The sequence below is a fragment of the Trichomycterus rosablanca genome, chromosome 3 (genome assembly GCF_030014385.1).
Source record: "Trichomycterus rosablanca isolate fTriRos1 chromosome 3, fTriRos1.hap1, whole genome shotgun sequence".
Lineage (NCBI taxonomy): Eukaryota > Metazoa > Chordata > Actinopteri > Siluriformes > Trichomycteridae > Trichomycterus > Trichomycterus rosablanca.
Window position 1 is genome coordinate 47,214,254 of NC_085990.1, and position 14,783 is coordinate 47,229,036.

Here is a 14,783-nt window from a genome sequence, read left to right on the forward strand (position 1 = left end):
AACAGAAAAGGCATGCAATTTCCAGCTGACAGTAAATGACAGATAAGATAAGGCAGCTGAAGTTAATAGAACTTAGATAAACACCTTTTCTCTTGTAGGATACAGAAATAAATAATTTTTAACACTGTTGCTATAACATCATTAATACACAAGATGGTTTTTTTTTTTGCTAGACTGACTTTGTGTTATTTATTTATTTTTTTATGTAACTGTGTGTATCTAGAAAGTAGCTACAGGAATCCCCATTTCATTTATGGCCTAAAATAAAATAAAATGAGAACTAAAAGGACTTTGGACATAAGTTCGTAAAGCAATTAGCTAACCTATTGCTTAACACATTATGCACTACAACTTCCTAATCTTAATTGCAACAACTTACAGAATTCTTTTAATATTATTTACATTTCATAATAGTTTTATCCTAGACAGTGCAATCCCTGGATCCCAGCAGTAATTGACTATCATCTACATACTTTATACAAACATGAAACGTTGGATTTATTTGTGGATTTAGTGGTTGAACATTTATAGTGTTGTGTATTTTAATATGTCTATGGAAAAACTGCCATTAACAAGGAGTGTCATAATCTTTTAGCACTTTAATAGTGGGCAGTGTCAGACCTAAGATTGCTGTTCACTAAATATTTTGATAAACAGACTATTCTCAACCCAGCAGTGATGACAGTGAGATGTTGAAAACTGCTTTCGTGTCTGCTATGCTAACCCATTACCTGTGAACTGTGGCCAGTATTGAAACAAAGCTGTTGATGAAAATGAAGAAATGAAATGGAAAAACTAGCCTGCTGCAGCTAATACATGATACATCAAAACTATCACACAACAAGGCTATGTTGGTCACTAGTGATCATGTGGTGGTTATTTTTGACTGATAGGTTTGGTTAGAGGTTTGGTAAGTTTTTATTACAACAGATGAAAAAAGTAAGTATCTGTAAATATACAATGAACACATATAGGTGTACCTAAAAAATGAACGTAAGTACCAGCTAGCTAAAAATGTTTAAACTCCTTTGGAATTACTTAGATTTTTACATTAAATACCCATGAAATGTGTTTATAAAAACAGACAAACAAAACTAGTAAAAGACACAAGAACTTTGTTCTAGGTCAAATGTTCTATTAAAACATTTATTAGTCATTTATATTACACACAAAAATAATTAAAAACAGGCAAACAAAAAGTAACCATTGCGAGATTGCTGCTGTTGGGCCATTGAGCAAGGTTCTTAATCCTCAATTGCTTAGACAATATACTTTTACGGTACTGTAAGTCACTTTAAATAAAAGCGTCTGCTAAATGCCAAAAATGTAAATGTTCTAGGTCAAATGTTCTATTAAAACAAGCAAACAAAAAGTAAACTGCTGTTCTGTATTTAATAATTGGTAGAAGCTTTTTAGTAGCTATAATGTTTCATGTGGCTACTGATTACTGATGTTTTAAATGTTTAAGTCTATTATCATGACAATCAGCTCAACAGTGCAGTTGTAGCATAGCGGTTAAGGTACTGAACTAATAATCAAAGGGTCACTGGTTCAAGCCCCACCAAGGTCAGGCTTTCACTGTTGGGCCCTTGAGCAAGACCCTTAAACCTCAATTGCGTAGACCGTATACTGTCACAATAATGTTTTTTTTGGATAAAAGTGTCTGCAAATGCCAAAGGTGTAAATGTAAAATTAACCGATTAGTCAGATTAGTTTAAACTCATTTAATGCTTCTGTAAAAACAATGTTATATGCAGAGGTCTTAAAATAGTATATGGATTGTTTGTTTGTTTGTTTGTTTATTAGGATTTTAACGTCATGTTTTACACTTTGGTTACATTCATGACAGGAACGGTAGTTATTCAATACACAAGGTTCATCAGTTCACAAGGTTATACTGAACACAGTCATGGACAATTTAGTGCCTCCAATTCACCTCACTTGCATGTCTTTGGACTGTGGGAGGAAACCGGAGCACCCGGAGGAAAGCCACGCGGACACGGGGAGAACATGCAAACTCCACACAGAAAGGACCCGGACAACCTCACCTGGGGATCGAACCCAGGACCTTCTTAAATAGTATATGGAATATACGTATATTAGGGCGGCCATAATTCTTAAGTTGCTAATTTATCCTGATTACACGATGGAGTTGCTCCGAACTGAGGTGATGGTAGTCATGGCGACGAGATCGCGACACCAGGTTACGTGTGACGCAAGCACGTAAGTGCGAGCCCTCCCGGAACCCATTCAGATTGTATTGCAGCGCCTGCAGTTCGAAAAAAAGTGCCTTAACATGAGAGTCTATGAGAGCAATCCGGGGCGATTTTCAGTTAGAGTGAAGTCGCCCAAACAGTCACAGCTGTGATAGAAAAATGTATTCCCTTTCGCCCTTTGGTGGTGCGTTCCCCGATCGTCCTAAGGAACGAACCACCCCTGCATTAATGATATAATATTTAATAAATGAATGCACATTTTATTATTGGTTTTATCCTTTAAAATATCACCTGAGAAATATTTAAAATTCAGGGTCATGATGTGTTTGGTGTCACCACTTTATCCTGTCAGGATTCACCGCCAAATCACTGAGCTGAAGGCAGAACTACAGAAACAAACCACTACATGTACTGTACTAACTGTTGTCTCACATTGTGGCAATAAAGTTTTGTAAGCCCTGAATTCGCGGCAGAACTTGGTGACCAGTAAACTCGCTTACTGGTTTGATCCTAAACAGCCCCAGCCACCCTATATAATGAAACTAGACGCTTTGTGAGGTAATAGCTCCTGCACCCTATGTAGTGCACTTAGTAGCCGTTAGTGAGGCATGTTGGATACAGCCTGTGAAAACCAACTGCGCGGGGAATACAGGCAGTAAGCGCGGTACTGCACTGACAGTGAGGCTGTTGTTGTGTGAAGAAACTTCTATTGCTTCTCGGTTCATTTTATTTGTGTAAAGAACTATTACCTCTCGCTTGTATTAAAATAATGTGGAATCAAGGTATGTGTCTTTACATTTTTAAGCACTTTAGCGGTCTTTTTAGTTTAATGAACTGTGGAGCTAAAAGCTAACAGCCATGCCACTGCATCAGTAAAATGCTAGCGAACTAGCCAAAAGGGCAAATTGTTGACTAGTTAGCATTTATTCAGGCTCAACTATAACATTAAAACCAGCTGCTTGTTTCTACACTCACTGTCCATTTTATCAGCACCACTTACCATATAGAAGCTCTTTGTAGTTCTACAATTACTGACTGTAGTCCATCTGTTTCTCTGCATGCTTTGTTAGCCCCCTTTCATGCTGTTCTTCAATGGTCAGGACCACTACAGAGCAGGTATTATTTAGGTGGTGGATCATTCTCAGCACTGCAGTGACAATTACATGGTGGTGGTGTGTTAGTGTGTGTTGTGCTGGTATGAGTGGATCAGACACAGCAGTGCTGATGGAGTTTTTGAACACCTCACTGTCACTGCTGGACTGAGAATAGTCCACCAACCAAAAATATCCAGCCAACAGCTCCCCGTGGGCAGCGTCCTGTGTCCACTGATGAAGGTCTAGAAGATGACCAACTCAAACAGCAGCAATAGATGAGCGATCGTCTCTGACTTTACATCTACAAGGTGGACTGACTAGGTAGGAGTGCATAATACGTAGAGTGGACACTGTATTTGCAAAAACTTAAGCAGCGCTGCTGTGTCTGATCCACTCATACCAGCACAACACACACTAACACACCACCACCATGTCAGTGTCACTGCAGTGCTGATAATGATCCACCACCTAAATAATACCTGCTCTGTGGGGGTCCTAACAATTAAAGAACAGGGTGAAAGGGGGCTAACAAAGCATGTAGAGAAACAGATGGACTACAGTCAGTAATTGTAGAACTACAAAGTGCTTCTATGTGGTAAGTGGAGCTGATAAAATGGACAGTGAGTGTAAAAACAAGGAGGTGGTTTTAATGTTATGGCTGATCAGTGTACATACTGACTTACTTTATTTATCCCAGGGGAAATTATTGACACAACTATTGGCACTCTTTATAAAAAAGAACAAAAGGCCAACCCCAGAATTATCAACCATGTCATTATAGACCTTGTGTTTCGCACAGAAATGTTCTTAAATTGGCAGAAAGTGGTGAGCCACAATCCATCTTTGTTTGCATCCTCTTTTTATACCCAATCATGATACCATCATCTGTTTCCATCTCACCTGTAACTTGAATTTTTTTTCTTATTTAGCCTCACATAATTGCAGATTATTGTTTTCATTGCATTAGACAGCAGAAATAAAAATAAAATTATCCAACCTTTTGTGAATGGGGTTTGTATATATAGGTACAATAATATGTTAATAATAGAGATAATTCAAAATTATTAGTGACAGCAAATAAATAATCATGAAAGTCCATCTGAGTGCATATGTATAGGCATGGGCTCAGTCACTGCCAGACTGACTAAATTGTTCATCCATTTTCTTTTCATTCAAAGAAAAGATAAAAAAAAAGCAGAACAAGTAAAAAAATTATTTATTTAAACTTTTCTCAGGATCATATGGAGAAGCCAGCATGGGCGGTGGATACAATCAGTCACCAGGGGGCTTTGGTTCACCTGCTGCCTCTCAGGGAGGAGACAAAAAAGGGGTCAGTTTTTTTAAAATGTAGTTTTATGATAAATTGGGATAAAGCATAATTATGTTAATGCTTTATTGATTTTATGTTTGTGTTTTTTAGAGGACGCGTGCCCAGCAGATTGTTCCCTGCACTGTGTCACAGCTCATGTCTGCAGCCCAGGCCGAAGATATCTTCCGTGTAGGCGACGTGGAAGTTGCACAAGTAAGAAAACAAAAAGTCTTTGGTCCAGTCCTTATTGCTGGGAAGATTCTATTAAACTTATGTTTAAATTTAATGAGACTGCAGTGGGTTAGGGTACTGACCTAGTGATCAGTTCCAGCACCACTGTCTAAGCATCCACTTGACTATGGACCTGCATCCATTGTGACTGTGTATTTAGGCTACTCAGTGAGCTTATTTTACCCAGCTGCAAAATAATTTTACAGCATGACCAGCTATGTGCAACTGTGTGAAGGGGAATGCTATGAGGATATGAGAACATTAAGTATGATACTAGCTTCCTTTTTTTATATATATATATGAATTTTAAGCAGTACTTGTGAACCAGTGGCGATTTCTCTAAGACTCCAAGAGAAGCTCAGCTTCCCCTAAAATGTCAAAAATTAAATGGTCAAATATGTACAGTTGTGTTAACATTTCATTGACTACAAATGCGTTAGAACACGTTCATCTCGAAGACGAGTTCGTTCAGAATCAGCTACTTATCACAAATCGACTGACTCGAACTTCTCATACATTCCCGTAGCGTCAATGCATTTGCCCGCAGAAGCTGAGCGTCTCTTCACTTCAATGGGACTGCATGGAAAGGTTTTTTTCATTGCCTCAAAACTCGCCGGTCATTGGATAAATGCCACGATTTTGTCCCGCCCCCGGACGCTGAGCGTCTCTGGGGGTGAATGGAGCTGTGGGCGGGTCTGGACGCTGAGCTTCTGCAAGATGATTGGAGGATCAGTCGAAAGGCTGAATCCCGTTTTGATTGACAGCTATTTTGATCTCTACACCATCACTTAATCACTGGGAGCTTCAGTCCCATCGTGGATTTTGTGAGTGAAGTCGAAAGACAAACTGCAACCCATTTCAGGCCATTTTCTTGAAAAGGAACGGAGGGCAGAATTTATGTATAAATAAATTGACAAATTTTATGATGTAAGCCGACAATGTTGTGAACCCATTTAAAATAGGCATAAAAAGGGCCATTTGGGAAATTAGCATAATAGCTTGCACAGTTATTGTGCTACTTAACACTATGGCATTAAAACAATACGTAGTACACTATACATAAATGATGTGTTCAGTACAGTGTAGAAGGCCATTGAAGCTCAGGTGTCAAGACAAAAATCATGATTTTCATCTGTGTGGAGTTTGCATGTTCTCCCTGTGTCTGCGTGGGTTTCCTCTGGGAGCTCCGGTTTTCTCTCACAATCCAAAAACATGCAGTCAGGTTAACTGGAGATACAAAATTGTCCATGACTGTGTCTGACAATAAAACTTGAACTGATGAATCTTGTGTAATCAGTAACTACCTGTCATGTAATAAATGTAACCAAAGTGTAAAACATGATGTTAAAAATCCTAATAAATAAATAAATGATTTTCGTCTTGACCATATCTAATTGTAGTAAAAAATAATAATTGTATTAATAAATGTTGATTTACAGTGCCTATAAGGATTTACCCAATTTTTTTGCATATTTATTACTTTGGTTTTTAGTCGTATAAATGAGTTTAAGATTAGATAAAGACAATGATCTTTTATTGAAGTTATCCAACATTAACTGCCAATGTGTGGGTAAAAATAGTAATTACTCTTTTTAGTTTCAATCTATTAAATAAAAGTGATTAATATTTGTGTTTAATTAATCGAGATTTAGGATTTCATTTCTGACATTTAGCTCCTTACTGAATACAGTAAAAGCGATCAAAGGTTAAGGGTCTTCTCAGTACCTTAACCACTGAGCCACCACTCTCCTCTGCAGTCCCACTGGTGTCACAGTGGTAAATATTTAAAAAGTCCATGATGAGCCAACTGGTAAATCATTCACATATTTGAGGATGTGAAGGCCTAGTTCATCTTATTTGACATCAACTTCATGAATTTGTTACAAGAAAAAGACCAAACAGAAACAGAAATGTCAAAAGATATTCTTTTTGCATGTTTGCCAAAAAAGAAAAAAACAATCCTGCATAATGCAGTTGGTTTTCAAATAGGATGTGTTCACATAATCTGCTCATATATTGTATACGTTTTTCCTTTTCTTTACACCACACAGCAGATTTTGGTAAAGGGGTGCCCTGTGATTTACCCCTCACTGACGATCAGTTGCTTAATTTGCACTCTCCCATGTGAATAAGATGTCTAATCACAATCACTGCTGGCAGTAATTTGTGACATGTGAATAGTGCAAGTTTGTGTGCACCTGGTCAACAGTTCCTCAGATTCTTAAGTGATTTGTTTGTTTTGGGTGTTCTAGGTCACTATTGTTGGGATCATCAAAAGCACAGATAAATCTATGACTAATATTCAGTACAAAGTGGATGACATGACAGCAGCCCCAATGGATGTGAAGCAATGGGTAGATACAGAGGTAAGGCCAAAGTAATGAGTTAGTCCTCTTTAAATACAGGGTGTGGAAAGTGCTACCCTGCCTCCAGAACAGCACCTTGTAATATGGCCATACTAGTCTGGAATAGTTTGTTGGAGAGATTAAGACAGAGGATCTACTTTTTGTTATGTTTGTCTACGAATCTATGTTTGAATCTTAGCTGAGCTATTGGCCAGCCAGGCATCTACACAGACATGATTAGCTATACATAAATGGGATTGGCACCCATACGAAGTGGTTGATAAAAATGAAATTCAATTAATAGCTTACCTTCACCTTATTTTAAAGTCTTTTGCCATCCTAAAGTGTTTATTTTCACAGATTAAAATGTTACATGTTGGTATACTAGTTAACTAAAGCATACAAAATTATATTAATAATAAGGCATATTTAGGTAACAATGAAACCATTGCTTGCTTAATGCTGTCAGATATGAGCGTCAAATATCTTCCCATAAGCTGCTTTTACAGCCATTACATATGCGCATGATCGCCAGGAAACAGCTTTGTGCTGACTGGTGGACTATTATCAGCTATCTATTTCCCCTCAGATTTACAGAGCATAAGAAAGCCACAGAGACAAGATTCATTTCTCATAAACTAATATTTTATTGTCAGCTCCTCAAATGAAAGACCAGATGTTTAAATTCCACTTTTAGTGTTTTTAACCAATAGCTTGGATAACAACCAGTAAAAAATTGATTGCCTAGTAAGACAAAGGTTGGGTTTAAAATTATGCTTATTCTTTATTTTGATATAGTATTATGCAACATTGCAATTGTAAGACCTGTTAACACTAATTACACTAGACCATTCTTAGAAATATGGACCCCTAAAGATGCCTATCGATGATGGCCCTAAAGCTGAAATTATCCATATAAATTGTTAAAGAAATGGACAAATACCAAAATTAAATAAGAGCTTAAGGAGAAACTAGGCAAGTATAACACTAGTTGCTAACTGTAAAAGGATGTTTATATTTTATTCGTGCATGTTTCTTACCCATAGGATCCCAGTGTGGATAGCTCTGTCATTCCTCCGAACACTTATGTAAAGGTTTCTGGCAACCTGCGATCTTTTCAGGTGAGGAGCACTGGATGTCTGATTTGTTTCCATATTTCAGTCATAAATTGTTAAAACTGCACCACAGTGATAAATGCATTTAGCATGATTGAAAGATTGTGGTAGTTGTGCATTAGGAATAGCAAGGTGGCTCATTTTTTGCGTCCACTTTCCTGCCAAATCTATGCTTCATGTCTTTTTGTTCACTTTCTGGCACTGCTTTATAAAAAGTCACTTTTTTCTTTGATTTAAGATTAAGTGGTTGTAATGTTTTCTATGTCTGAAAATATTTAATATTTATTTTTTGCTGTCCCAAAGAACTGTTATTAAGTGTATGTGTAAATATTTTGTAATGACACTTATGTGCAGTATGCAGCATATTTTGGCAGTAGTTGCACATCTCCCTAATCTTTGGTTAACACTGCAAAAAAATAACTGCCTAAATCTTGTCTGTCACAGAATAACAGATCTTTAGTGGCGTTTAGTGTCCGGCCACTAGATGACATGAATGAGATTACATCCCATATGCTGGAGGTTGTGCAGGCACATTTGCTGCTCAGCAAACCACAGGCCATGGTGAGACACTTTTCACACACCACACAGCCTACATACCTTCAGCTTCCTGTCCATAAGAGCAAAGAGTTTGTGCATTTGTGTTCTTGCTTGATAAAACATGATTAATCTGTTTCTTGCTCTTGAATAGTATATCTAAAATGTACATTTTATCAGTAAATATAACGGGAACAGTGTTTCTTTATCATAAACTGAGATATACACACTCCACAGAGCCACTGCACCAGCTGAGTTGATATAATAAAATGAAAGCTGTACAAGTTATCCTTTTCTTTTTGTCCACTTTAGACAGGGGGAGGCGGTGGAATGAACAGCAGCATGGCATCTGTGTCACGCACTGGCATGGGTAGCATGGACACAAGTGGGGGATACTCTGGTGCCAGTGCCATGGCCAATAATGGATTAAACCCTAACCAGAACCAGGTGAGATTTTTTGGTTGACCGTATGAAATTGTGTTGCAAACTGTGGCTAGCATTGTGAACAAGTTACCAAGTCTTGAACAGGGAGCACACTCCTCAAGGCACACGTGTCAATAATAGTAATATTAATTTGAGTATGCTCTGATTTAGATCTGTTCTCTGTTCTGTTTTTCAGGTGTTATGTATGATAAAGAGCTGCCCAGAGCCTCAGGGAATCAGTATACAGGAGCTAAAGCAAAGACTTGGTGGCATGAGCATAATTGTTATCAGGTATTTCACATATAATCCAATATACAATGAAAGACAACAAGTGTTTAGGCATTTTATTTTTATTTAATATACTTCCACTGCATCCACTTTATATTAACACATGTAATGTCTTTCGACTTTGTACTTATTAACACACAAAGTAAAAAGAAATAAGGAAGTTGGAAGCATAGTTTTATCTATCGGCATGATGTGTTATAAGCCTATATAATAATCAAGTAAGTAATCCTGTTGGATATATTAAAAATAATAAAATTCTGCCTGTGTCTCTGGTAGAGCCAATGCACCACATGATATAGTGTGTTCAGCTATCAGACGTCATCCTTTTACAGCTTTAGTTTACGGCTGCATTCGACTCTTGTTGAGTAGTGCATGTTGCATATAGTTTCCTGGGTTTCATTATTTTTTTTAAAGACATCACGTACTGCTTTTACTTGTCTCCTAAATGTGCATTTAAATATTATTCAGTTTACCGTACATCTTGGCCAGCTTCATGTCATGGTTAGTGCCTGTGCACAGAAAATGGTTACAGGTCCCTAAATTACGGTGGCTGAGAAGTGCAAAACAAATTAACATTTTAGAAAACAAAATTACAAAAGTAAAGACAAATTTACAAGAGGTGAAACACTTTTACCAATGCCGAAACAAATTTACAAGAGCTGAATCATTTTATTCAGTTGGCCGCTTTTGTTTTTCTTGTGGGAAGTCCTTAGATTTTGCAGAAGTGCGGACGAAAGAAGACGTTTAGACGTCGCCTGTGCATCTCTATCTACCGTCCGCTCTTCTAAAACTCTAGAGACTTCCCACAAGAAAAACAAAAGCAGGCCAACTGGCTGAAATAATTTCCACAAAATGGACAAAACATTGTTTAGTAGGGACGGGACATTCGATATAGAGGCTTCGAAGCTTTTTCCCTTTTGTAACACTTGCTGAGTCGACTAAGTGTATCGGAGGTTATATTCAACCACCAGAAATGTGCGGGATTGATTCTTTAATAGTCAGTGAGATAAAACACAACACCAAAGCTTTGAGACAGTCAAACCCCTGATCACTTTTTGAGTCTCAGAGAATTGTACATGACAAATGTTAACGCAATGCTTTATTAAAGTAAAGATAATTATTTGCAGATGAAAACAAATATTTGGTGATCTATTAAACCACCGAGAGTTCGTATGTTTCACAGTGTTGAGTTTGTGCAGCCTGCGATTTGTTTCGGCATTGGTAAGTGCGGGGCCAGTGATAGCTCAGTGGTTAAGGTACTGGACTAGTAAACAGAAGGTTGCCGGTTCAAGCCCCGCCACCACCAAGTTGCCACTGTTGGGTCCCTGAGCAAGGCCCTTAACCCTCAATTGCTCATCGTGTTCCGCTCACTGTGTAAGTCGCTTTGGATAAAAGCGTCTGCTAAATGCTGAAAATGTAAATGGTAAAAGTGTTTCACCTCTTGTAAATTAGTTTTTACTTTTGTAATTTTGTTTTCTAAAATGTTTATTTGTTTTGCACTTCTCGGCCACCGTACTAAATGCCCACAAGAGACTAACCATAAGCAACATCATTGCTGGATTGACAGCCGTTCTGAACGCAGCGCTACTTGTTAACATCTATTGATCTAAATAAAAAGAAATGCAAAACATGATATACACAGATGAGACAGAAGTACTTTTTAACTGTGCTGAATTATTTCTTCATCTAAGATTTTCACTTAAGAAGCCCAATAGAACTGTATAATCCAGAATGCACCCGATCAGAGATTTCATGTAGTGATCCGTGTTATTTTTAGAATGTAATTTTTTGTTCCGAGCCCTTAGATTTCTTTTAGATTAATGAATAATAACATTGTGCTGTCTTCCATTTCATGCACTTGAAAAGGAAATGCATGTGATAAACGGCTTTTTGTCACACACTTCTGTGAATAACCCCAAAGTGGAAATGGTAGTGCAAGTTTAGTTCCTTCTTTGTCATGTATGCTCTCATATCTTTATCTCTTTGGTCAACTTGAAACATTTTAAATGGGGTTATGTATCTGCCCTGTAGATATTATGGTTTGCATATTGTGTGTAAATTTGTAAATAAGTGTAGTACTTGTTGTTTATGTCTGTATTCTGGCTTGTGTATGACAGCATTGCAGGACAGTTCTGTAAAGCATTTTAATAGTTGGATTACATTCTCATGTTTTACTTTATCTACAGACAGGTTGTGGACTTCCTCAGCAATGAAGGCCACATTTTCTCTACTATTGACGAGGATCATTTCAGATCAACAGATCAAGAGGCTTAAGAAACATCTAAACCCTTTAAGCACACTGATGGTGTGTGGTCTCTGTCCATTTGCTAGCTGTACAACAGGGTTTCTTTACTGTGTCAACAACCCATATATTACATTTGTGGTAAGAAAAAGCTTAAGACCAGTGGGTAAATTCTTAATTCTTTGAATTGTGGATGTGGTTTGAAGACCGTACAAAAAGCAGGTAGCAAAGTCGGAAACATTTTAATGTAAATGTACAGTTTAAACCCTTAAACATGTTTCTATCCCCAACACAGTTTGTTTCTAATAATATTTTCTACCTAACATGTTACTATTTTATTTGGATGCTGCATAATAAAAATTGAATAAAATAAAGTCTTTGTTTCTGAATGCCTTGTATTTGTTTACTGTTGTTCTCATTAATTAACCGATAAATGTCCAAGTTCATGTTCAATTACCTCAATTGATTAAAAATGTCATTGAAATTCATTTCCAACAGCTGAAACTCTATTTAAAAATGTTTTCTAGAAAAATCTGATGTGTTTAATATACAGTGGTGCTTGAAAGTTTGTGAACCCTTTAGAATTTTCTATATTTCTGCATAAATATGACCTAAAACATCATCAGATTTTCACACACAAGTCCTAAAAGTAGATAACGAGAACCCAGTTAAACAAATAAGACAAAAATATTATACTTGGTCATTTATTTATTGAGGAAAATGATCCAATATTACATATTTGTGAGTGGCAAAAGTATGTGAACCTCTAGGATTAGCAGTTAATTTGAAGGTGAAATTAGAGTCAGGTGTTTTCAATCAATGGTATGACAATCAGGTGTGAGTGGGCACCCTGTTTTATTTAAAGAACAGGGATCTAGCAAAGTCTGCTCTTCACAACACGTTTGTGGTAGTATATCATGGCATGAACAAAGGACCTCAGAAAAAGAGTTGTTGATGCTCCTCAGGCTGGAAAAGGTTACAAAACCATCTCTAAAGAGTTTGGACTCCACCAATCCACAGTCAGACAGATTGTGTACAAATGGAGGAAATTCAAGACCATTGTTACCCTCCCCAGGAGTGGTCGACCAACAAAGATCACTCCAACAGCAAGGCGTGTAATAGTCGGCGAGGTCACAAAGGACCCCAGGGTAATTTCTAAGCAACTGAAAGCCTCTCTCACGTTGGCTAATGTTAATGTTCATGAGTCCACTATCAGGAGAACACGGAACAACAACGGTGTGCAAGGCAGGGTTGCAAGGAGAAAGCCACTGCTCTCCAAAAAGAACATTGCTGCTCGTCTGCAGTTTGCTACAGATCACGTGGACAAGCCAGAAGGCTATTGGAAGAATGTTTTGTGGACGGATGAGACCAAAATAGAACTTTTTTGGTTTAAATGAAAAGCATATGTTTGGAGAAAGGAAAACACTGCATTCCAGCATAAGAACCTTATCCCATCTGTGAAACATGGTGGTGGTAGTATCATGGTTTGGGCCTGTTTTGCTGCATCTGGGCCAGGACAACTTGCCATCATTGATGGAACAATGAATTCTGAATTATATCACAGAATTCTAAAGGAAAATGTCAGGACATCTGTCCATGAACTGAATCTCAAGAGACGGTGGGTCATGCAGCAAGACAGCGACCCTAAGCACACAAGTCGTTCTACAAAGAATGGTTAAAGAAGAATAAAGTTAATGTTTTGGAATAGCCAAGTCAAAGTCCTGACCTTAATCCAATCAAAATGTTGTGGAAGGACCTGAAGCGAGCAGTTAATGTGAGGAAACCCACCAACATCCCAGAGTTGAAGCTGTTCTGTACGGAGGAATGGGCTAAAATTCAAGCTGGTGTGAAGGACTGATCAACAGTTACCAGAAACGTTTAGTTGCAGTTATTGCTGCAAAGGGGGGGTCACACCAGGCACTGAAAGCAAAGGTTCACATACTTTTGCTACTCACAAATATGTCATATTGGATCATTTTCCTCAATAAATGAATGACCAAGTACAATATTTTTGTCTCATTTGTTTAACTGGGTTCTCTTTATCTACTTTAAGGACTTGTGTGAAAATCTGATGATGTTTTAGGTCATATTTATGCAGAAATATAGAAAATTCTAAAGGGTTCACAAACTTTCAAGCACCACTGTATGTAATGGGACACTATATGCTATGTCACTTAACCGTCGACTAGCTGTTATTGGTTAAAAGAATTTGGCAAAATTTGAATCTTTAGTTCCCTTTTCCCTTTTTGAATCATGTGGCCAAATGTATGTGGACGCTTGACCATGAGCTTGTTGACCATACACTGATCAGCCATAACATTAAAACTACCTCCTTGTTTCTACACTCACTGTCCATTTTATCAGCTCCACTTACAATAAAGAAGCACTTTGTAGTTCTACAATTACTGACTGTAGTCCATCTATTTCTTTACATATCTTTTTTAGCTTGCTCTTACCCTGTTTTTCAATGGTCAGGACCCCCACAGAGCAGGTATTATTTAGGTGGTGGATCATTCTCAGAACTGCAGTGACTCTGACATGGTGGTGGCGTGTTGGTGTGTGTTGTGCTGGTATGAGTGGATCAGACACAGCAGCGCTGCTGGAGTTTTTAAATACCGTGTCCACTCACTGGCCACTCTATTAGACACTCCTACCTAGTTGGTCCACCTTGTAGATGTAAAGTCAGAGACGATCGCTCATCTATTGCTGCTGTTTGAGTTGGTCATCTTCTAGACCAGGGGTCGCCCGCAGGGACCACGTGAGTCGCTCGCAGGGCATGTTCTAAAATATCACTAGTGACTATAGAGCTCCATCTAAAAAAATGTATGTGTTGCTGTTCTTTTTGAGTCAATAACACTTGCATTGGTGTAGATTTGGAAATGACTGAATGAATACTAAATATAACATTTTAAAAACAAAACTGTTTGATGTTTATATGAGCTCTTATCATTAAAGGTGAACCATGCAACTCTGTTATTTAGGAAGT

The 14,783-nt window shown here is 37.8% G+C and overlaps 1 protein-coding gene across 1 annotated transcript; it reads left to right on the plus strand.

Annotated features, from left to right (window-relative positions):
• Positions 1-2,862: 2,862 nt before the first annotated feature.
• rpa2 (replication protein A2) lies at positions 2,863-12,186 on the plus strand. Its single transcript, XM_062992173.1, has 9 exons — positions 2,863-2,998; positions 4,546-4,640; positions 4,731-4,832; positions 7,103-7,216; positions 8,242-8,316; positions 8,755-8,871; positions 9,157-9,291; positions 9,464-9,558; positions 11,742-12,186. Exons 1-9 carry the CDS (start codon positions 2,986-2,988, stop codon positions 11,827-11,829), a joined length of 834 nt encoding a protein of 277 aa, XP_062848243.1. The 5' UTR covers positions 2,863-2,985; the 3' UTR covers positions 11,830-12,186.
• Positions 12,187-14,783: the final 2,597 nt, after the last annotated feature.

What these genes read in the sequence shown, in the direction of transcription:
- rpa2 (XM_062992173.1), top strand. An exon ending in GCGACGTGGAAGTTGCACAA is followed by an intron (nt 4,833 to 7,102) that starts GTAAGAAAACAA and finishes TGGGTGTTCTAG; the next exon opens with GTCACTATTGTTGGGATCAT. An exon ending in TAAACCCTAACCAGAACCAG is followed by an intron (nt 9,292 to 9,463) that starts GTGAGATTTTTT and finishes TCTGTTTTTCAG; the next exon opens with GTGTTATGTATGATAAAGAG.